Genomic DNA, 24,071 nt, shown 5'->3' with positions numbered 1-24,071 from the left:
GGAACTTGATTCGACCCCATGGCTGTTTCGCGTACTACTCAGGGTTCCCCTACGGGAAGATGGTGAAATTTCTTTTCTTTTTTTCCTTTAACGTACGCATGTAATCACTGCACCGTACATGCTGTTCGTGTTTGATTAGGAAACGCTATACCCCCTCACATGGGAGTCGGCAGGATTTTGTCTTGAGGGGGGAAATTCCACTGTATTGAGGGGGAAGATGGAGAGGGTGTGAGGGGGCAGGGCAATTGTTCTGGGGTGGCTTGGGGGGGGGGGGAAGTGCCCCTTTTGCACCCCCCCCCCCCCCCATCCACCACACATGCCCCCTCATCTCTCACCCTGATGGACCCGGCCCGAAAATTTCCGAGATTTCGGCGCCCGTCAAAGATTCTGCCGGTGATTCAACTATATTGCCCTTCACTACAGCCAGCTTTACAGGCCACGTTCAGCTTGAGCTCGGTAAACCATAAATTTGAGTTTGAATTACACTAACCTTAGCAAAAGTGCCTTTCCTGTGTGTCAGACGGGATTGCGTAAAATGCTACGACTAACACAAAATGTACGTAGGCACCTGACCAAAACCTGGGACGTGGGTCTACACAATGGACACGTTGTCTCGTTGCCTATTGTGGGCTTGAAGCTGGTCTCACGAATCGTGCTGTGTTTCCACGACAACGACACAGATATACAAAAGGCGGAAGTTTGCAACAGTAACGGCTATACTCGAACTGCGTGGATGCAACGTATACTCACGGTGGTAGTCGGTGTTCTCAGCAGCAACGTAGGTTGACGTCACCTCCGACACCAACCCCACGAACGTGATGAACTGCGATGACGCACGCAGCCACAAAAGTGTCATTTGTTTCGAACTTACGAAATATTGATTGTAGAATATCGTATACCACCCATATGCGAGCTTAATTGATTCTTTCAGTGTAACATCATTTGCCTGTGTGCGATATATAGTTAAATACACTCTACTTGCCACCTGGGTCAATGCAAGTACAAGGTAAGTAGATTAACCTGTAAATAGGTGAGGCTTTAATACAAGTGACCGGTGTTCGAGCTGGACTGTGCTCTAATGCTACCACGAGGTCGCGGGTTCGATTCCCGGCCGCGGCGGCTGTTTCTCTGATGGAGCCAAATAGCAAAAACGCCCGTGTGTACGAGATTTCAGCGCACGTTAAAGATCCCCAAGTGCTCTAATGCTAGCTTCGTGTCGTTGTGATGAATGAGGCACCTACAAATGAAAAAAATATCCGCCTCGAGCCCTCTACACATTTAACTCCATTGAAAAAGCAAATTATTGCAATGAAAGGGGGGATAGCGCTAAAGAAATGTACACAAGAGTGATGCTACAATCCTTGTTGCTACGTCCTATTTGCTTGTAACCCGTATGCCAGCCTCACGCTTGTTGATAAGCCCGAAACTACAACGCTTATCTGTCACCCCCGGCGGCGTGACTCACCGCATAAAAAAACATCAAGCAGGCAATGCTGTTCCATGTTTCGAAGTACCAGCTTGCGTCCGAGGGCTTTTCTGGCATTTTTGGAACCAGATGATTGCGGTGGCTATGATGATGATCCCAATGGTTATGAAGACGACGACGATGATAATAGCAACAATATAAATTAAGAGCAAAAAACGTTTATTGGAGCTTATATAAACAAAAGGAAAACAGAAGAGGATGGCATCTTCCTATCTCATAAGGACGCAAGCTACCGCCGTTGTTAGCGGGACCGATTGTCCAGGTATTCCCTGGTCGCCTATATGCGTTTCCTAGTCAGTACAGCCAGCCGTCTCCTGAGCTTGCTTATTGGGGTTATATCATCATCATTCATCATCATCATTTATTGTACCCTTAAGGGCCCCTTTGTGGGGTATTACATAAGGGGGGAAACACATAACAAGAATACATAACAAGTAAACACATAACAATAATACATACAGTAATACAGGCAACAATTCGGACATACATACGTGTAGAGAAAGGGAAGACGTACAGGCATGAAAAAAGTTTTTGTGTAGTTAAAATCACTGCAGTTGACAACCTTAAAAAAAGAAAAGAAAATTTCCCCGCATTTCCCCGAGGGGAAGAATGTGAAAGTGCGAATGCAGGAGTTGAATTTGCGCGGTTCGGTAATGTTCGCGAAAGAGAGATCACACACACACACACACAACTACAAAGAAAGAAAGATGCATTTATTCACAGACACCTATTTGTGTTGTCGTTGTACTTGATTGCTAGAGCGGATCTCAGCTTTGAAATTTCGTGTCAGTACTCCTTTAAGCGGGTGCATTAGCCCTTCTCACGCCCGATTCCTGGCCAATCCCCCACGTGTGTATGTGCCATGTCAGCGGCCAGGCAGCGCGCGCCCATCTCCCCCCGTTGGCAAGGAAGACGAGGAGATTCCTGGCCAATCCCCCACGTGGGTATGTGCCATCTCCCCCCGTTGCCAAGGAAGACGAGGAGCGCGCGCACCCGCAGCTGTTGCTATGTGGACGAACGGCGGTCAACGGAATTCAGGGTCGCTTATAAAGTGCATTCGCACTTAAAAGAAATTTCACCATCTTCCCGTAGGGGATGTCAAACTTTCAAACGTAGGTGGATGTCAAACGTAGGGTGTCAAACATAGGATGTCAAACGTAGGTGGATGTCAAACTTTCTTTTACAGAAACTTACTCCACCTTGGGGATTTCCCCTAAATCTGGTCGATTAACACCTGTCCTTCACTTCGAGTTGTTCATCAATTCGTTTTCGCGCTACTAACGACTAGCCTCCTAGTTAGCTCAGTTGGTAGAGTGACTGCTCCGGTTAAGCAGTGGTCCCGGGTTCGAATCCTGGACCAGGACGAATTTTTCTTCAACTGCGAGGTTTCCGAGAAAGCTGTATAGCTTTCCTTTGTAGCCGTATGGCTGCATTTAGGTGGATGTCAAACTTTCCTTTACAGAAACTTACTCCACCTTTGGGATTTCCCCTAAATCTGGTCGATTAACTCCCGTAGGGGAACCCTGAGTAGTATGCGAAGCAGCCATGGGGTCGACTCAAGCTCCCATTAGTTTTCAGTTCGATCGCGGTGTTGCGGGAGGAGAATGAGAGGAGCGGAGCGCGCGCGCGTCATTTATACCGCGGAGCTACAGTGGCGCCCCTAGTGAAGTATGCAGCAGCTACCGTCGCGTCTCTAACCGTAAGCTGCTTCGCATTATCGCACGCGGAGCCGCAGGTGTTGCCATTCGTTGCGCAATCCCGTAGAGGAGAGGAGCTTCGGAGAGGAGAGGGGGAATGTCGGAGAGGAGAGGAGGAATGCCTCCCATACTACTCAGGGTTCCCCTACGGGAAGATGACGATGGTGGTTGAACGCGAAGCTATCTCGTGATGGATTCTTTGGTTGGCCAATCCATAGGGGCATCCTGCCACAATCATCATCAGCGGTGCCTGGCCAGGCATGCGCAGTGGGGGTGTGGTACTCAGGGTTCCCCTACGGGAAGATGACGACGGTGGTTGAACGGGAAGCTATCTCGTGATGGATTCTTTGGTTGGCCAATCCCTAGGGGCATCCTGCCACAATCATCATCAGCGGTGCCTGGCCAGGCATGCGCAGTGGGTGTGCGGATGGCGGACAACAACGACAAGGTAGGGAGGGACACAGCCCCGAGCATGAGATGCTTCGCATCTAAAAGAGCAATGAACTCACTGAGGGCATCGACCGTATGACCTTTGAAACGCGTGCCAGTGCCCTACGAACCACGAGCCAGAAGGGCGCCAGCTTGCCGTCCTGCGTACTCACACGGTCACAAGCCTTTGGCGTTGATGGGCCATCTAATCCCCTTGCCCTAAGGACCATGCTACGATGGGCGAAGCACCCGGAGTGGTGTTCCCTAATCCTTGCACTCAGAGCCCCAAAATCTCCCCGAGAGGACAAGGCAGTGCACGAACGACGTCCGCAGACAGGGCAAAGAACGCAGCCCCCGTCTCCGAACAATGCGAGGCGGCAGACCAAGAAGCTGACCTCGCCGGAACTGCCATCTCTGAGTAATTGAGACAGTGAAAAAGACTTTATTAAATGCCGGTAACAGACGTAGTGTTGGCACTACACCCGGATGGAGCCACTCGTCGGTCCTTTGGCCACTCTACTAGACGGGCACCGTCGCTACTCACTGCGGTGGTGGTCACCCTCTTCCCCGGAGGGAGGATGACGCCCCGCAGCTTTCACTCCGGTGCTGCCGTTCGAGAGCCGACAGCATCTGCTGGACAGCTGAAAGTTGGTCCTCCTTGCTGTAACTTCGCATGACGTCTTACCACGGCGGGAGGTCGGTCCTGGTTGAAGCCTCTACTGGTATAACCTCACAGTCCCACAATAAATCGGCAGCAGTCGCTCTGGCGTTGTTGCACAACACACACGTGTCGTCTGGGTACAGTTCTGGCGATATGTGCCGCATTAAGACCGGAGTCAGTAATGAATTGGTCTGCAGTTGTCTGAATATTGATGCTTGCTCCCTAGTTAGCTTGGTTACACCTTGAATACTTGGTTACACCTTGAAAGGTGTCGAATCTATCTTGGTCTCCATCCACCACTGTGCAGACGAATCCATTGCTGTCGCGCGGCCTGCTAATTCTCGCGCTACAGTATTACCCCCTCATTCACACAGCCGTCACCTTCTCCGTCACGGCACCGTCACGTCAACAAAAAGCGACGTTGACGGAACGGAGAAGTGTTCAGACTGGATCTACACGGGAGCTTTCCGTCAGATTACAGGGTCGTCTGCCTAGTGATCAGTTTAGCCTAGAATTGAGCGTTTTTAATCTGAAAAGTAAATAAAATGGTTTGTGCTCACTTTTCGCTAAATGTAGCCTTAAAAATTTGTTTTGTGATTAGCTGGTTTAGCGCGGGGCATGGTCCCGTCACGTTGACGTGACGGAAACGTAGAGCTCGGCCTCCCATCACCGTCGACCGTTTTCGGCGAGAAATCGGCCGAAAAACGGCGCCCATGACGGAAGACGATGACGTGACGGTGACGTGACGGGGTGAAAAACGGCTCAATAACATACTTCCATCTCTTGATAGGGGTCATACGATAACGGTCAACTTCCGGAACATCTTTCCCCAAAATGCTAAAATGCTACCTGCCAGACTGCTCAATGGTATCCTAGAAGATCATTTGGCCTCAATTCAGCACGGTACTATCATTTATACAGATGCTTCTCAACGAGATGAAAAATCCGGAGTAGGTATAGTTTCCCCTTCCCTAAATTGGTACTTTTCGGTTCGTCTGGTGGATTTTACCCCAATATTCTATGCGGAATTCTTGGCAATTGTCTTGGCACTACGAAAGCTTGACATATCGATATTGTCTCCAGTCATAATTACAGATTCCCTATCCGTAGGCTTAGCCCTTTCTTCCCCTAAAAACTCACCTCTTCTACGGACGTTTTGATCACTTATGCCTCCTCACATTACTGAAGTTTACCTTCTTTGGGACCCTGGGCACGCGGGAATCACCTTTAATGAAACCGCAGATTTACTGGCAGGGTAGCACTCTCCGGGCCTGTTGTCGATGTCATTGAGACAACGCCTTTATTAGCCACCGCAAGGTACCGTAGATTGCTGAAGCTGCAAGGGCAGCACGAATCAGTCTTATTGTCGTTCAGAGTTTTTTGTCAACTAAAATTCTCCTGGAAACCGAATTGGTGCCCTTTACGCGACCTGGAGGTGATTGTAACGAGCCTTAGATGTCGTGTGCCCCAGTTGAATATATACCTCCACAGGTCTTGTCTGGCGCAGTCTGCTATGTGCAGTAGCTGCAATGAAGAAGAGTCTGTCGAGCATTTCCTTTTGTCCTGCCGACAATTTTCAAGCCTCAGACGTCAGCTCATTGAGATGTCGCTTCATAGCCTGGGATTGGCATTATCAGTGCCGGCCCTATTATCATTTGGGGCTTCAGAAACGGGATACTGCCGCCGGAATGTTTGTTATGCTCTTCTGCTCTTTATAGACAATTTCAAAAGATTAACAACGTAATTCGATTCTTATTCTGACACCTCACCAAAGCCCCCCAAAAGACTTCATTTCTGAATATTTTTCTTATTTTCTTCTCCCCCTCCCCTCCCCCTCCTCCCCCTCCTTCTTCTTCTTCTTTTTCATTTCTTTATTTCTTTCTGTCTTCCTTTCCCTTTTGTGTTTTATTTTAAAAATGACTAATTTTCAAACTCGATTCATCGAACAATGAAGAAAAAAGCTCCCAATTTTTCTAATCTTTCTCGAGTAATGTACCTAGTCAGCAATCTCTTGCGGTTTAACGACTGATGTTTGGCCGATACCCTGATTGGGTATGCGCCATTAATATAAGGCACAACAACAACAACCACAGCGAGAGGATGCTGAAACTCCAAGAACAGCAAGAATAAGTTTTATTGTCATCAAGAGATTTTAACAGGTCTCGTCTGGAGCCAATAGCTCTGCGCAGCTATTGCAACGAAGACGAGTCTGTAGAACACTACCTCTTGACCTGTCGACGTTTTTCACGACTCAGACGTCGATCAGTCCCTGGTGGTGCCGCTTTGCAGTCTGGGGATATCCCTAACAGTGCCGGCTCTACTATCGTTCGGGGCTTCCCAAACGGGGTTCTGCCGCCGGGATGTATGCTCTGCCCTCCTGCGCTTCATTGAAAATTCCAATAGGTTCACTTTATGATTGCGATTGGTCACCCTAGCTTTGATTTTCCAGCATTTTTTTTCTATCGTTTATGGTACCAAAACTCTTTCCAACCGGTCTAAATTATCTTTTCTAAGCGTCTCGTGATTAGATAAGAATTCCATTTATTTTAACCATCCTCTGTTGATTGGCCGATCCCCTGATTGGGTATGTGCCATATTTAAAGGCGCAACAGCAACATAGGCAGTGGCGTCTCCGTGGCCCAGCCCATAGAGTTTCTTACAATTTGTATGAAACTCTATGGCCCAGCCGGGCCATGTGGAGGTACTTTCCCTTCTGTCCACACCCGCTCCGCCGCCACCCGGCGGTGGAGGACGAGCCAGAGGCGCTGATCAGCCCTCGCCGGCGGCCCCCCGAGGAACAAGGCTGCTCGGCCACCGTGCTGACTCAGTTCTCAAGGGACGTGGAGCACCGCAGGGTCGAGTTCGCGCCTCCCGTGCCCGCCCTGGCACGCTGCATGCTCGCTGTGCGGGATGGTGCCTCCTCGCCTGGCCACGAGCGAGTCGTATACGCACGCACTCCGCTCGCACTGCCTGCAGCAGGACAGCAGCCGGGGGACGTGCCATGCGGACGTGCTTTCCCTTCTGTCCACTCCCGATCCGCCGCCACCCGGCGGTGGAGGACGAGCCAGAGGCGCTGATCAGACCTCGCCGGCGGCCCCCCGAGGAACAAGGCTGCTCGGCCACCGTGCTGACTCAGTTCTCAAGGGACGTGGAGCACCGCAGGGTCGAGTTCGCGCCTCCCGTGCCCGCCCTGGCACGCTGCATGCTCGCTGTGCGGGATGGTGCCTCCTCGCCTGGCCACGAGCGAGTCGTGCCGGCACGCTCTCCGCTCGCACTGCCTGCAGCAGGACAGCAGCCGGGGGACGTGCCATGCGGACGTGCTTTCCCTTCTGTCCACTCCCGATCCGCCACCACCCGGCGGTGGAGGACGAGCCAGAGGCGCTGATCAGCCCTCGCCGGCGGCCCCCCGAGGAACAAGGCTGCTCGGCCACCGTGCTGACTCAGTTCTCAAGGGACGTGGAGCACCGCAGGGTCGAGTTCGCGCCTCCCGTGCCCGCCCTGGCACGCTGCATGCTCGCTGTGCGGGATGGTGCCTCCTCGCCTGGCCACGAGCGAGTCGTGCCGGCACGCACTCCGCTCGCACTGCCTGCAGCAGGACAGCAGCCGGGGGACGTGCCATGCGGACGTGCTTTCCCTTCTGTCCACTCCCGATCCGCCGCCACCCGGCGGTGGAGGACGAGCCAGAGGCGCTGATCAGCCCTCGCCGGCGGCCCCCCGAGGAACAAGGCTGCTCGGCCACCGTGCTGACTCAGTTCTCAAGGGACGTGGAGCACCGCAGGGTCGAGTTCGCGCCTCCCGTGCCCGCCCGGCACGCTGCATGCTCGCTGTGCGGGATGGTGCCTCCTCGCCTGGCGACGAGCGAGTCGTGCCGGCACGCTCTCTGCTCGCACTGCCTGCAGCAGGACAGCAGCCGGGGGACGTGCCATGCGGACGTGCTTTCCCTTCTGTCCACTCCCGATCCGCCGCCACCCGGCGGTGGAGGACGAGCCAGAGGCGCTGATCAGCCCTCGCCGGCGGCCCCCCGAGGAACAAGGCTGCTCGGCCACCGTGCTGACTCAGTTCTCAAGGGACGTGGAGCACCGCAGGGTCGAGTTCGCGCCTCCCGTGCCCGCCCTGGCACGCTGCATGCTCGCTGTGCGGGATGGTGCCTCCTCGCCTGGCCACGAGCGAGTCGTGCCGGCACGCACTCCGCTCGCACTGCCTGCAGCAGGACAGCAGCCGGGGGACGTGCCATGCGGACGTGCTTTCCCTTCTGTCCACTCCCGATCCGCCGCCACCCGGCGGTGGAGGACGAGCCAGAGGCGCTGATCAGCCCTCGCCGGCGGCCCCCCGAGGAACAAGGCTGCTCGGCCACCGTGCTGACTCAGTTCTCAAGGGACGTGGAGCACCGCAGGGTCGAGTTCGCGCCTCCCGTGCCCGCCCTGGCACGCTGCATGCTCGCTGTGCGGGATGGTGCCTCCTCGCCTGGCAACGAGCGAGTCGTGCCGGCACGCTCTCTGCTCGCACTGCCTGCAGCAGGACAGCAGCCGGGGGACGTGCCATGCGGACGTGCTTTCCCTTCTGTCCACACCCGCTCCGCCGCCACCCGGCGGAGGATGACGCAGGGGCGCTGATCAGCCCCAGCACGGGCCCTCGCCGGCGGCCCCCGAGGAACAAGGCTGCTCGGCTACCGTGCTGACTCAGTTCGCAAGGGACGCGGAGCACTGCAGTGTCGAGTTCACGCCTCCCGTGCCCGCCCTGGCGCGCTGCATGCTCGCTGTGCGGGATGGTGCCTCCTCGCCTGGCCACGAGCGAGTCGTGCCGGCACGCACTCCGCTCGCACTGCCTGCAGCAGGACAGCAGCCGGGGACAGCAGGCCTTCCACTGCTGCCCGCTGCCACGGACGACGACACCACCGGGGCGCTGGAGCTCGTCTCCGAGTCCTCGGTGTTCTGCTGGAATCGAAGCGCCGGCTGCAGCTACGTCGGCTGCTTGCTGGACATGCCCTCGCACTAACACAAGTGCCCGTACTACGTCACTCGCTTCGGGCTCTGCGGCTACGACGTCCGGATGAAAGGCTTGGCCGCGCACGCCAGACGTTTCTGCAACGCCGCAGCAGGGCCCCGCGCGGGAACGCCCAGTGCGGTCCCCAACAGCCGGGGTTCCGTCTCAGCCGCAGATCCGGCTCGGTTGCGCAGCTCGCCATCGCCGACGCGATCGCGGAAGGCCGACTTCATCTGGACGACGAAGCCCCACCCCAAGATCGGTCAAGGCAGCCACCTCTTCAGGAGCGAGCCGTTCTAGCTCACCAAGGCAGGTCGCGTCGTGCAGCTCCTGGGCTCCGTCGATGCTGGTAACAGCGTAGAACAAGGCAACGTTTTGCTGCTTGTGTCGATACGAAGGTCAAGCACATGAGTGTCCTCGCGGAACTGCCTCATTTTGTCTGCTGCATAAGAACGATCTGGGACGTATTCGCGAAGTGATGCTCTCCGCCGAGACTGTTGACGAAAATTTCCGGAATATTGCCTCGGCGAGCGCGTGGCAGTCCGTGGTCAGACTTGACAAAGCGAGACTCGGGGGAAAGACTTCGTGTCCGGTGGCGTCTTGGCACTCGAATTTGCTCATTACTGATTAGCCTTGCAAATAAACACAACGCATGCCTCGGGTTTTGTTCATGTGTCGCGAAGCGCTCGATCCGTTTGCTCTTTTTCCAGTTTCCGCAAAAAAAAGGCAAGTGGTGTTCGTTTGAGAGCGACTGAGTCAGTAGACCTCTGTTACAGAAAACTGTAGGTTAATTTATCAGTAGTTTAACTTGTTTCGCGTCGTTTCATAATTTTTATGACGGCCGGGCAGTCATAGTGTATGAGAGAGATGTTAAGCGAAGCCGTGGGCAGTTTTCGTCGCTTTTTCTGGGAAGGTTGGGATCTCGCGTACTCTGCGGGAAACGGGCGGATACGCGCGTGTAGCCGATAAAGATATTTGCAGCCAGGGAAAGGCTGTCAACTGTTTCCTTTTGTTATGCCAATCATTGTCTTGCGCGAAGTGTAGGCCGATAATTTGGTGAGCTTACGGAAAGGGCCTCGGTAATTTGAGGAGCTTGGAAGGGAGGCGGCAGCCCCGGGGTCATTCCCGGGGTCAGAAAATCTGCACGGGGAAACGCGATGAGCCTGTTGCGGTTGTACCGGCCATAGCTATAAGGTGTGCATTAGATTCGTTCCGCGTCAGGGCCTGTCGTCTTGGCTATGAAGATCCGTCAGGAATGGACATGTAGTCGGCAGTCGTGCTTGCGGCAGTCCGCCTGGGTTTCCGGCATTAGAGAAGGCGCGCGACGTGTCAGCAAATAAATGGTTTTGTCGGCGAAGAGGCCATTACAGGCGTTCACTGTTTGGGCGGCAGGGTACAAGACCCCAGGTCCGAGGTTTGATTGTATGCGATGTTGAGGTTTGTCTCCTAGTACGCTCCTAGTGTGCGCAGCTTAAAATGCAGCGGCATCTTCTACGCTAGGAGGAGACTTTTAGTTTTAGCTACGCTCTGGAGAACGCGTTTTGTCCCGTGTTTCCCGAGTTCGTGGTCAGGTAAGTGCTGGACGTTCTCATCCTCCGCTTCTACGGTCTTGCTAGCAACGGGAGGGAACAGCTCTCACAAGTTCCTTCTTGACTGTTGCTCCTTCAGCAGAGGTCATCGGCAGGGGTCCTGAATCTTCATCGCTCCCGTAGCAGTTCTTCTGATATGATACTTCAATAGAAGCTCCCGAGCTGTCGGCAGCGTCCCTCATGGTAGTTATGAGGGACAGTTATGGCAGTTATGAATATTCTTGCCAGCTTTACAGGATTCCAAACTTTTCTTCAAAGGATCTTCTTTGCCTCATTTGGGTGCACCCACACGGGACCTGTGGCAGCGATAATTTCCTCGAAATTTCCCCCGGCAATGCGCGAAGAGGAATGTTTAACGCGGAGGCAACACTGGCTTGTTTACTTTTGTAACATCCACTCATCAAACTCTGCGACAGCAAAGAAAAGATAACAGGCACATTAAAGCCCAAGTACAGGTAACCATGATATGAACAGAACACACCATGCTGCCTAAGGACAAAACGCCTCATGACAGCCAATGCCTGCAAGTCACAAAAAGGCCAAACACACACTGCGTGTACTGCCAGCCCACGCGTGGCTGCCATAATCAAACCGAACAAGTTAAAACGCAGGAGGCAGTCAACTATGGCACAAACTCCTTAGTAAAGCTGAACTACACAGTGCGCAGGCTGTTCATGTACGTACACTACATAGAATACCTCAACACACAAAATATCGAACGCAGTAGCAGAATAGATATACCTCAACACAAAAAATATCGAACGCAGTAGCAGAATATGCTTACTACCACTGCCTGAGAGAGAGAGAGAAAGCTCTTTATTAAAAAAGAAAGCCGAGAGGTTTGCCAGAATCTCTACACTGACATGCTACTCCGCGGGGGAACGGGTAGGGGAGGGTAGAAAAGGTTGTTCAACTGAAATGCATTAAAAGGTGCAACTGAGGCACTGCAACAGTATTACGCATGCTAATAAGATCATGACAAGTGGGGTGAAAATGCGCTTTAATGCCAATGAACCCTCGGAAGGCATTGTTCAAGACATGGCAAGGCCACCATGGCCTCTTACAGCTTTGAAGCGGGACAGCATTGAAGCGGAGCATTGATTGATTGTAGGGCTAACGCAGGCGATGGGGCGCACCGTAGGGCTCCGGATTAATTTTGACCACCTGAGGATTTTAAGTACGCCGGAATCTCGTACACACGAGTGTTTCTGCTTTTCGCCTCCATCAGAAAAGCGGCCGCCGCGGCCGGGAATCGAACCCGCGTCCTTGTGCTCAGCAGCACAACGCCTTAGCCACTGAGCCACTACGGCGGGTTGAAGCGGTGTATGCCACAAAACAAAGCAGACACTGCCTCTGCCCATTACTAACGTTTACGCAATTAAATAAGGAGTGCATGGCAGCGCGATATTTACATTTCTTTGAGACGCAGCTCTACGGATGTACCCTGTTGTGCGTATAAAAAGCGCACAGCACATATTGAAGCATATATCAAATTAAGAAGTCAACGCGAGCTCATCCGCATTTCCTCACCTTCAGCGTTGCCGAATATGACAGTTGCACAATCTCGGTGTGAAAATAGTGCATTACTCGATGGGGAAGGACGAGGTTACAGCGTGGTCGTCCAACCTCGAACCGTGGGGGTTGCATTTTACTTATCTCACTGTATATACCTTTTCGTGTACTCAGTATTTGTTGCCCCATTGTGGTGCATGTTTCTCTCGTGTTTCAACATGTATTTTCACTGCGAAAACACGCTGTCACAGATACGGCAGCGGCGATTATTTTCGTCGCCACAAGCCCCATTCAAAGTCCGCGCCATTGCGGCGAAAAACAGCAATAAAACAACAAATGAAACAACTATTGTGACGTTGTGACAAAGCAACAATTTGCGCTTGAGCAGGTACGTACTAGCAAAGTTGTTATTTAACTTTTAGGGTGTGAACAATTTTTTGAATGTTGAATCCCTTTAGAGCCGCTAAATAAACTGATGTGGCTCTTCTTTCAAACGCCCTCGCTACAAAATCAAAACCGAAACAAGTTTTTTTTTTACATAGATAAATGTGTGCGTGCATGTTTGAAGATAGTACAACAGTAGCGCCGTTATTGAGATAACATTTAGTTTACGTATAGATATACCAAACGAGTTCAGCGGTTGTTCAGCCGTTCAGCGCGAGCGCTGCACGGTGCCTCCCTGTCATCTACGAGGCGGCGATGGCGGAAGGAGGTATTTGAGTTCATTTATTTGGTCCTACAGGCTTTACTACGTAAAAGCAAACATTCGCAGTGTCGTTCTTTAAAGGCGCGCAGTACATTGATTCCAGCGCACGCAGTCTAGAAGCTGCCGGTAATGGGCGTAAGCTGGTGGTAGAGTGCGAGCGTAACTTGATTCGCTCCGTATTTTTCTTCTTTTACGTTTATATCCGAAGCTATTTACCAAGGCCTATGACACAGCGAGGTCTGGCCGAAAAAAAAAACATAATTTCACTGGCAGTGCAAGCGTGCTGGTGTCGCAGGCATAAGTGTTCAGCGCGCAGCTTCATTTACAGACCACGGAAACCCGTCTCCGCCTCTTTTCCGCAAGCTCGACTAACGGGCCACTGCTGACTGTAATGTCTAACGTGGGCATGCAGGTTGAAAGCAGGTGCGAATATTGGTCTCCTGCACTAAGTATTGTTCTTGCGAGAAGCGATGCGCAGTTCTCAGTCATAGCTCCGACGTTGACTTGGCACATTGCACGACCGCCTATGCAGCGAAGTTTTGTTCACGTGGGCATGCTGGGTCCCTGTCGATATGAACGATATGAAAGCGGAATGTCGGTGCGTGATATATATTCATTGTGTATCGTAACGACACAGCGTCGCCGGCAACGCGGCGCTTGATCTAATGACATTCGTGTGGGAAGCGTTCAAAATGTGTACGATGTAGATCGTTTCGATGAATTCTCATGATACGGAAACTTCGTTTAGCGTTCATATGCTTTCCTACCCGGCTACAATAGAATCTGCCAACGCTGCAACAGGAAACAGTCCCGAACTCAACGCTTCCAGTTTTCTGTTTCAGCGTTGCGGTAGTGAAAGCTGAAGTCATACTGTTTGTTTAGTTTTGATTCAGGCGTTAACAAAAAAAAAAAAAAAAAAAAGAGAGAGGAGGACGGATTTCAAATTTTCAAATCATCTTTGCTGGAGAGCTTGATGCTTACAATAAATAACAGCCACGCAAAGTATTACAGGGGGCGGCGTATTTACAATATTTAAAAAAAAATGCTTGACTTCTCATTCACTATTTCTATGGTGTTGGTTTGTACGTCGGTCCCAAATTCATGGTTTCCAAGGTTTGCAAAACAACACACTGAAAGTGGTGCCAACTTTTCTAAGAAAAAAATATCTTGGAAATGCACAATAAGCTTCAGAACCTCTGTAGGGCAGGATGTCCATTTCACCAATGCATAAGCTAAAGAAACTAATGATACCTTGCCAGCACATTAGTGGCAGTCTTATGACAATGCTTCGTACTTGCCTGTGAGGTGTACAGTCTTTGTCAAAATTTTTTAGGCCGTGCCAAAAGTGCATAGTCCACAAAGAATTCAAAGTACAAGCGTACCTCTTGATCAAAGTTGAAACGTCTTATGCCAGAAAGCTGGAGAATACACATTTCTTCAGTACTGTCAAAATAATTTGCTCACAAACGTTATAGTTCTGCTTTGAATTCTTGCTTCCCCAGAATCTTTTGACGTAGCCTAGAAAATTATGGCAAAGGCTGCACATAGTAGAAAAGCATTGCTACACACCAAGGTGTAGGTTTGATTCCTGGTCACAGTGGCCATGTTTCTGATGAAAAGATGCAAGAACGCATGTGCTTGGGAGGTGTAAACATCAAGCCCTTATATTCAGCAATAGTAACACTTCACGTAAAAATGTGCACGAAGTGTTGCTGTAGTTTAGATTGGAAGTGAGGTGCCAGAGCTACATTTACCACATTACCTGTGGAGCTTAAACAGATAAAGATAACAGCGCATTTCAATGTTGCTGTTTTTGCATGTTATTTTTTAATATTGTATGACACAAAATACAGAGCAAAATTTTACCACATTGTGGCCATATGCCTGCTTTGATAGCCAGCTATGTGCAACAGTGTTGATTGCTTCCTGTCAAGCCTCCTAAATAATTGCACGATTTCGGCTCTTTATGTGTTTGTAAACAGGAAAAGGCCAGCATATTAATAATTAACTTCCGGGTTTGGGCAAAACTTGCAGTTCAGCTCGGGACCAACCTCAGTGATGAATGTTTTTCAGTTAAGTGATGCAAGTAATGGTATTTTGTGGTACGGTTAGTCACCAAGTGGCCTGTTTTTGCCTGCACACTCAAGTTTTAAAGGTTCGTCTTATGTTGTGTCCAGTGTTTTATCCTCGGAAAAGCACCATGTCCCATTTTGGGGGGCAGTGAGGATGTGGAGACTGCTGGTAGCTTCGGCTGGCACCCACAAACAGAGTTGCCTAATCCTTGGGTGTCTTGCACCATCATCATTTACATTCATTGCTGGCTGCTGAAGTGAATTGCGGGGTGGGAAGTGCTCAGAAGCACACCAAATCCGAAGGTACCTTATGCTTACTCACTCTACAAAATAAACGTACCGTAAGTGCTTCTTTCGCTGAAGATGCAGTTGAGAATTTTTTCTTTTCAATGCTGGGTTTAGCCTCGCTGCTGGAGAGATGTCGATTTTGAATTTTTTCACGCTCCTCCAGGAGTTGTAGCTTGATGCATTGGTGTTTTAGAGGGTAGTTGTAATTTACTTTTTGCTCAGTCCTGCCTCCCTCTCCCTTTCAGTAGCCTTCTTGTTTTCTGCGTTCAATATAGGCACCATGTGTGAGGCTGTTAAAGAAAGCTTTGATCATTGTAGGCACTAAAGCTTGCGCAAGTCCAATCATGAATCGTTTCCAACTAGGCCGGCTTGCTGTGATACTAAAGCTTGCCCCCCCTACAGTTTTTAGCTGGCTCGTGTTGGTTTTTATGAGACATTGCCCATTACATTCCCGTCACCCCTAGAGGTGGCCAAACTCCAGCGCCACCTGTCCCTTCTGCGTGAGGAGTACGTCAAGCTGCAAGCCCGCTACGCGGACGTGGAAAGGAAGTACAATGTGGCCGTGGCGGCATCTGGCAGTGCCGAGTCCGACAGCTTCGCCTCCCGCCTGCTCAGCACTGTGTCTGGCTTGTTTGACCAGGCACTGTACAGGTAGGGCACACCTCCGAGCACCCTTTGTTGTTTTTGTGGCTTTGTGTTGGTCCTGGGATAAGGGCAAACAGGGCTGGATGGGCCGATCACAATCAAAGCAGCCTCGAAGGACGACTTATGGGAATATGCTTTGAACCACGAAACATAAGAGCACTTCTTGCTTACAGAAAAGGTGCAGTCAGACCTTTCAAGAGGCGCAGGTACCTTGAGGCATGGCTGGAAGAGGGGCCAGTCGGAAAGGCGCTTCGTGGCTGCATTGCTGTCACACTTCCTGCTTGCCTTGCACTGCGAGTGTAGGTTTCGGGGAAAAGCGTTTGTTCCTCATTGGAAATGCCTATCCATTTTGCTCGTGTGAGTCCAACTGCTTCAAAATCGGTGTGAATTCACTGCTGGCAGTGAGTGAACATGACATTACTGTATGCAGTGCTTCGTGATCAAACTGGAGCACTCTTCTCCAGAACAGCCTAAAACAGAGCTTTGATTTCTTGTCTTGACAAGCAAGCCAGTGTTTTAGGGCAAGAGTGTTAAGTGCCCAATATCGTAAAATCGTATCTGTTTTTTTATTGGGGTGTGAAGAAGGATGGAAAGTTGGGCTAGTTGGTTCATGGTGACCATATCGAACATGCAGCGCAAAAAAGGACGGGACAAAAGAAGAATTAACGTTGTTCAGCGCTGTGTCGTCGTTAATTCTTCTTTTGTCCCGTCCTTTTTTTGTGCTGCATGTTCGATATGGGATGTGAAGCCTGTTAATGAAGATCATGGAGCAAAAGAATGCCGTGGGAGCAAAAAAGAGCAGTGCCCAGAGGCATCAGACATGCTAGGCACAGCATGTGCATACGTACTTATGAAGAGTAGTAGCTGCACAGGATGCACAGAGGACAACAGTATGGAGAGGAGGTTAGCATATACGCAGCCGATTCTCACTTATGTGGCTGTACCTTATTGCATTTGCGTAGCACATATCGCCTCTCTCGTCTTGCCCTTTAGAGAATGGACGTATCAAGCGCTTCAACCAGTATTGACGCTCATCGTGCTTAACAGAAGCACAGATGATGCCAAGCCCAATGTGCGCCCATTGGCCCGGAAGGGGGGGAGGGCTAAACTAATGGGAGGAGGGGGGGGGGGGGGGAAGAAGAAGAAAAAAAATAGGATAACCAAGAATGAAAAAATGACTTTTAATTTATTGCTGCTGGATGCATTGCTGTACTACATATGAAAGGTTTGTAATCTGTGCATCTGTTACTTCTTGGAATGAGGGGGGGGGGGGGGGGGGCGGGTATCTTGATCCCACTTGCTTTGCTACTTGCAATGAACATGAGGACTGGAGTGATGATTCCACTTTCATCCTGCTCACCCGCCGCGGTGGCTCAGTGGCTAAGGCGTTGCGCTGCTGAGCACAAGGTCGCGGGTTCGATTCCCGGCCGCGGCGGCCGCTTTTCTGATGGAGGCGAAAAGCGAAAACGCCCGTGTGTACGAGATTTCGGCGCACGTTAAAGATCCCCAGGTGGTCAAAATTAATCCGGAGCCCTCCACTACGGCGCGCCTCATCGCCTGCGTTGCGTCGGCGCGTTAAACCCTACAATCAATCAATCACTTCCATCCTGCTCCTTCCTACATTAAAGGCAAGATACAAGTTCGTTTTATTCGAAAGATTTGGGATTTCGTAGTTCCCTAGTGCTTGTTCAGCAGAAAACAATGCTTTACTCACTCAAAATTAAACATTTTAAACCAAAATTATAATTACCCCGCTAAATCGTGTATTTTGGGATGTCAGCGATGATGTATCCAGGGAAAATGCTCAAGAGCTTCTGCAGATGGCGAAACGTCTGTTTGCCGGGTCCTTTTGCAGATAATACCACAAAAAGAGGCCGCTGTCCACACTTGCTGTGTTTCAGACCGGATTGTCGGGGGCTTACTTTTGTTACGGTTGAAAGTAATCATTCGCAAAAATTTGGGCATGCTCGAAAAACAGGGTCATGTAAGTGGCAATGTCGCTTATGCCAGTTAACCAGTGTTGTGTCAGACAAGCCCAACGCGTCTGACACCTGTGCAGCTTCGGCCGTCAAAGTGCACACTGTACGCACTGGTGCTTTCGCGTTTATGTGTTCCTTCGTAACTTTCCTTGTTTTCCTGGGATGGCCAGTTAGCCAGGTTAGTTGTTTGTACTTGAGTGGAACACAGGTCACCATTCTTACCGCTATAAAAAGAATGTGCACTAAATGTAAGGGCAAATAGCTCGTTCTGCGAGCTTATAAGCCCTGCCTAGCTAACGTTTGCTTTTGCCAGCCCCAACCAATCGCACAGGTGTCCATAATATGTCATAGGTTCTAGTGCAGGAAAAGAGCTAGTGGGTCGTATGGCATGGCGATTCTCTTTTTAAATGCATAGCATTTTAGTAACTCACAATGTCACGCGGCGTTGGCGTGCCTTGTCGTAGTCCGCAGGAGCGCCTTGTCGTAGTCCGCCGGCGCGCCTTGTCGTAGTCCGCAGCCAGGCCACTACACTATAAAAGAAATAACAGTTTCCGGCGCCCGGTTTCGAACCCATGACGCCGCGGGCGGAACGCAAGGTGCCCGGCGCACTACCGACTGAGCCACGAAACCGACACAGATTTCAATGCACCGAACGCGCCTTATATCCTTCACTCATTTCTGGTTTGTTTCGAAAGCGCCACAAGTTGTCCCGCGCCTCCGAAAGGTGGCGACGCGGGTCCCGCGATCGAGAGATACGACTTGCCGGCGCACCCCCTCGGAAATGCTGTGCATTTGATCGTGCCCCTCGCGAGGGGGATGTCTTTTTGTCACATCCAATATAATTCAGGCCTCTTTTTTACTAATTATATCACTTAGTTGAGTGAATTTTTTGTTGAGAGTGGTGCCAGTGTTGTTCTTACGAGGAAACCTTTCGAATGAACCAAACTTTCATTTCAGGTCAGCAAACTCTGGCAATCAAGAGCCTGCTCAATGCTTGCTACATTGTGTCGCTACTTTGCTCATAAGTGTACAGAGCCGGTTTCTTTTCTTTCTCTGCATGTCTAAAATACGGCACGTGTGGTGGTATCAAAATGTTTGCTTAATGTGCAAATGTGGTTCACACTGGAAACGTAGCCCGGTGTGGAGCAGCAGCTGCTCTGTTCATTCTTCTTCTCCCTTTCAGTGACCTCACTGTGCAGCTGAATGGCAAGTCGGTGCGAGCCCACCGGTTCGTGCTGTCCTGCCGCAGCAACACGTGGGGGGTGGGGAACTTGACCGATGTCGACACGCTCGACCTCACGGGTACGTGTGCTGGGACCCCGGAAAGGGGCGTTTTTATGTGCTAGTAGTGCTACACTGCTGCTCATTGTTGTCTGGTGGTACGCAAAACACATGCAATCCGACACTGATGTTGTTGATAGGAGTTACTCTTTTTTTTACATAAATGGAGATGGGCGTTTTTGAAATGTTAGTAAGAAAAGGGGATAAAAAATAAAAACACATTTTGGGGGGAGGGATCCAAACCCACAGCATTCATTACGCATCCAATGCTTTACCAATTTAGCGGCCAGGGAGGCTGTGCTCCCTTCTACTTTCTAGGGTACTTAGGTGTATTTAAGAATCGCCTGCTCTTCGAAGTGGTAGCCAGCACCGCCGTCACAATCCGGGGCAAAAGGGACTTCATTTTATCCTTCGGGCCATGGCTGTAGCGTCTCCTGCCTGTCAATAGCAGTCGGCCTGCAGGAGGACCACTAGTGCATACAGTGGCACCAAAACTGCTAGAACTAAGGCCCACACTATGTGTGGAGCGTAACGTAATTAGGAAGTATATTGAATGTGCCCACACAGGGTTCACGTTCCTCGACTTACTTTTTTAATAATTCAAAAATGCCTATCTTCAAAAAACAAGCAAAAAAAAACGGTCAAACTGGTTCTTTCATGCTTTCCTTATCGTTCTAAAGTGCTGGCTTTCCTTTCTGTACCTATTTCGTTGGACCCCGTATTCCTAATTATGCATATAATTCTTTCCGGTATATGGCATTGCTGTCGCTTAGAACTTTCCTCGTGTGCACAGGGTGCTCGCTTTCCCTGTGAAGAGTATTGTGCGCCAGTGCTGACTGCTGCTAAACTGTGCCCCCCTCGTGGTCCTGCAGACATTGAGCCAGACGTGGGCCTGGTGTTGCTGCGGTGGGTCTACACAGACCAGATGGAGGCAGGCCTTCGGGACAGTTTTCTGCTTGACCTGATGAAGACCGCAAAGAGGTTCTCTCTCGAGGGCCTGGTGAACAGGTGAGTACGAGCTACGAGTTGGCGGCAGCTATTTTTTAAAGTTAATGATCACACAAAAGATGAGCTTGACAGTTCACCTAGGATGGCAAGTCAGCCAGGTTAGTTGTTTGTACTTGAATGGAACACAGGTCACCAGACTGTAAAAGAATTTGAAAGCAGACGTGGCACTGACTTGCAACTGAGGGTTTTAATATAAATACACTCAACTGTCCATGCCTGGCAAGATTACCTGACATTTTGATATTGAAAAGTAAGAGCAGAGAGAAAACTTCAAATTAAGCCCTGTGTTAAAAAAAACGATTTAAGTAAATAAATTTATGGTTTAAAGTACCTACATCGCCCAGTGGGCATTGTTGTAGAGAGTTAAAGTAGGGAAAAAAACAAGAAAAGCAAGTTATAACCAGAGCAAAAATCGTACATAACAGCTAACAAGAGAAATCAAAGCACTTACAAAGCATTAATACTATAAACAACGTACAAAAGGCAGGCGTACAACAGAAGTAGTAATCATACATTACTCAAAAAAAAAAACACTAGGGGTGTTTTAAATAATCTCTTTTCGGGTAGTGATATTAAAGGCTGAATTGTGCCGTTTTCAAAACATTTGTTAGCTCTAAAAGATTATCTTAGCTGTTGGGTCAGATGACTTTAAAAGCCTATGCAGGTAGTACTTGAGTTGTTGCGTTGCATGTAGGGGAATGCACTGCCAAATGCCCAAGGTTCACCCGTAAATGGTGTTACTGCAGTCACTTGAGACGTCTGCCCGTTTTGCCAGTGTAGGGATTGCTACATGGCACGAAGATCTTGGGGGATGTGCTGACAGCGGAGGGGATAGGGAAGGGGGCTGCACTTGGCATCACTGTACTGCCTATCAGTTTTGTGTCTAGTTCCGTAGGGTGGGGTACTTGTGTGCAGATTTAGCGTAGCCTATTTGAAACAGGGAAGAAATATCGCATCTATTCGGAAACAAGAACCCACGTTTGTTAGCTTGTGGGTTAATGAATGAATGGAATTAAACCAAACCTGTTCTTATAGTCTTGATTTTTTTTTTTCGTTCAGCTTTTTTCAGACTAAGCTTGCCTGGTGGTTAATATATAGGTTAAGTTTATTGGAAAACTTGCTCGGTTTACTGGAAAACATTTTCTATATCAAGGGAAAGTTTACGATGACATAGTATTGTGTGTGTATTTTATTTTTATGAAGAACAATGCAGTGTGGGGGAATTCTTCGTGGAAATTGTTTTCTTGCTTACTAATTGGCGGTGCAACTTTTCCTGGAGGCACAAAATGCCAAGTTTAAAATTTTAAAAATATTGCCACTTAAAGGGTGAAGCACTTACATGACATTAAGCGATAACTTCCTGTTTGGAACTGCTCCAGGTGTGAAGAGGCCCTGATGTCGTCTGTGAATGTCAAAAATTGTGTTCGCTATTACCAAATGGCTGACGAGATTGGGGCCCGACGATTGCAGCACCATTGTTCGGAGCTCATCTCCAACCACTGGGTGAGTACGTTTTTGTTTCTTTCTTCCCTTCCCTGAATAAGAAGGGGATGATAAAAAGGGCATGATCGCACTTTACCTTTCTTGTCGCATTGCTGTTGCATGGCATTTTGTAGGCAGGCAGTAGCAGTTTGCTTAATTTGTGCATTTATAATGAAGTGAAAGGAATTTGGCATGTTCAGCGAGAACCTGTTTGACCTGTAAATGATTTGAGGGCATCACCCCTCCCATTTGGCATTATTGGCATAGCTCTCGGGACTCGGTTGAGAGGGTTCGTGGATCCAAGTAAATGGGTAACACTTGATTCACTGGAGATTTGTGGACAGCAATTTGTTTAGTTGGAGAATACCTGCAAAGAATGGCTCAGGAACTGCATTAGGATAGCTCAGTTGTAGGTTAAAGAATAAGCGTGAAGAAATCAAAGTAATGTTAGACACCCGCAATCACGCCCTAGGTAGTGCCCTAGGCACCCGCAAGCACCCTGGGTAATGAAGTACCAGAAGAGGTGGAGTAGTAGTAGTAGTATGAAACTTTAATGAGCCTTATAAAGTAGGAGTGGTTCCCTAGTCTGGGAATCCAAGTGACGACCGGGCGACCGACGCCCTAGATGCCAGTAGTTGCTGGACGTCCAGGTGGTCGCTGGTGATCAGGTTCTCCCACAGCTCATGGAGGGGGAGGGGGGAAGGAAAGGGTGGGAGGTCAGGGTTATGCGTACACTCTAATAAAATGTGGACGAGTGTGCCAGGCTGAGAGCAAAAAGTGCATTGGGCGGGAAATTGAGTAGGAAACATGTGGTGTAAGCGAATTGGATGGACGAAGGTATTCGTTTGGATGCGACGAATAGTCGTTTCTTCTGATTTGGACAGCTTGGAGTGAAGTTGAGGGAATCGTTGCCTGTCGAGTCGATAGTACTGTGTGATGTCCTGAAACGTAACCAGTGGTGTGGACTCCGCTTGTTCTTCTGGGGCCTGGGAGGAGAGTGCGCAGGCTTGATGATGGGCAAAATTATTGCCTGTCAATGTACAGTGGGCGGGTGTCCAGACGAGGGCGACGTTTCTTTGTGGCTGATGTTGCGAGAGGAGGCGGAAAGTTGGTGGATGAATGTAACCATTTTGGGTAAGTTGTCAGTGCTGATCCAAAGCACTGGAAAAATTTGGGTGCCGAAATTAGTATGGGCTGGGCTTTATTTAGCAAGCTTGCTGCAGAATGGTGTTCAACCATGCATGTAATTCAGGCGTGACAAGTGGTAAACCGAAAGGGTAATGGAATGGCTACCAGGGGCTGGTTCAGAAGTAGACAGACACAAAAAGCTGTGGAGGCATTGGATTGGGCAAAGAACAGGTTCAGATAGCTCGGATAGGAGTGACTGGAAGTGTGTGGGAGAAGCCTTTGCCTTCACTGGGTGTTGTCAGACTGGTGATGATGGTGCTGATGAAATTACTTATACTAGCAGGTAAATGCAGCATGAATACGTATTTTTACTGCCAGCCCTGCACCCACTCGGTCACGAAATGGCTGCTGCACTTCATGCACTTTAGTTTTTTCAACGACTCTTCGAAAATATAATTGTGTTGTACGCGCAAGATGGGTTACAAATTACCTGAAATGAGCAATAAAATCTTCAGTGCATGCTGTATTTTTTTTCTGGGGGGAGAGGTGGCAAGACCTGTACTGAGGCAACTAAAACTTGCCGCTTGAAAGGAGAAAGTGTTTTAGCAATGTTGACTTTTTTGCTGTTTTTTTTTATGTCTAGCTAGCATTGTGTAAATAAGCCACAATGTGTGCAGCTAGTGTTGGTTCCTTGCCTACCTGTGTGCGTGGTCTTGTTTTGTGTTTGTTTGACTGCACGCCTTCCCTGTCTTCCCCACCCCCGTACAGAACGACTTTGGCAGCGAGGACTTTGCCCACATGAGTGCCCCCCTGCTGTACAGCATGTTCAAGGCCAAGACCCGCTACCCGCTTCACACGGCCATCCGCACCCACCGGGAGGACGTCGTTTTCCTCTACCTCATCGAGTTTGATGCACAGGTAGGCCCAGAGAAGAGCTCTGCCCCTTCTTTTGCTGCACATGTACCCACGTTCAAAGCTTTCACAGACCTTGGTACTCCTGTACTATTTCACTTTTTTCAGGTGTATAATAACTTGCAACTTTGATTATTGTTGCTCTAAGCCTGTTAAAAATTTCTTACATAATTGTGTGCATGATCATGCAAATTAGGTGTATCTTTTTTAGGC

The 24,071-nt window shown here is 49.8% G+C and overlaps 1 protein-coding gene across 1 annotated transcript in view; it reads left to right on the top strand.

Annotated features, from left to right (window-relative positions):
• Positions 1-12,911: 12,911 nt before the first annotated feature.
• LOC144144642 (rabankyrin-5) overlaps positions 12,912-24,071 on the top strand; it is a 48,254-nt gene continuing 37,094 nt past the window's right edge. Inside the window, exons 1-6 of the mRNA XM_077676167.1 lie at positions 12,912-13,069; positions 15,888-16,074; positions 19,231-19,349; positions 20,201-20,336; positions 21,716-21,839; positions 23,715-23,864. Of these exons, the coding sequence (XP_077532293.1) occupies positions 13,057-13,069; positions 15,888-16,074; positions 19,231-19,349; positions 20,201-20,336; positions 21,716-21,839; positions 23,715-23,864 (729 nt within the window). The 5' untranslated portion in view covers positions 12,912-13,056. The remainder of the gene's footprint in view (positions 13,070-15,887; positions 16,075-19,230; positions 19,350-20,200; positions 20,337-21,715; positions 21,840-23,714; positions 23,865-24,071) is intronic.

This window comes from Haemaphysalis longicornis, unplaced genomic scaffold (genome assembly GCF_048455015.1).
Source record: "Haemaphysalis longicornis isolate Haplotype H1 unplaced genomic scaffold, Haemaphysalis longicornis Haplotype H1 scaffold_7, whole genome shotgun sequence".
Classification (NCBI taxonomy): Eukaryota; Metazoa; Arthropoda; class Arachnida; order Ixodida; family Ixodidae; genus Haemaphysalis; species Haemaphysalis longicornis.
Note: the sequence above shows the minus strand (reverse complement) of the source record. Positions and strands in the feature narration are given on the sequence as shown.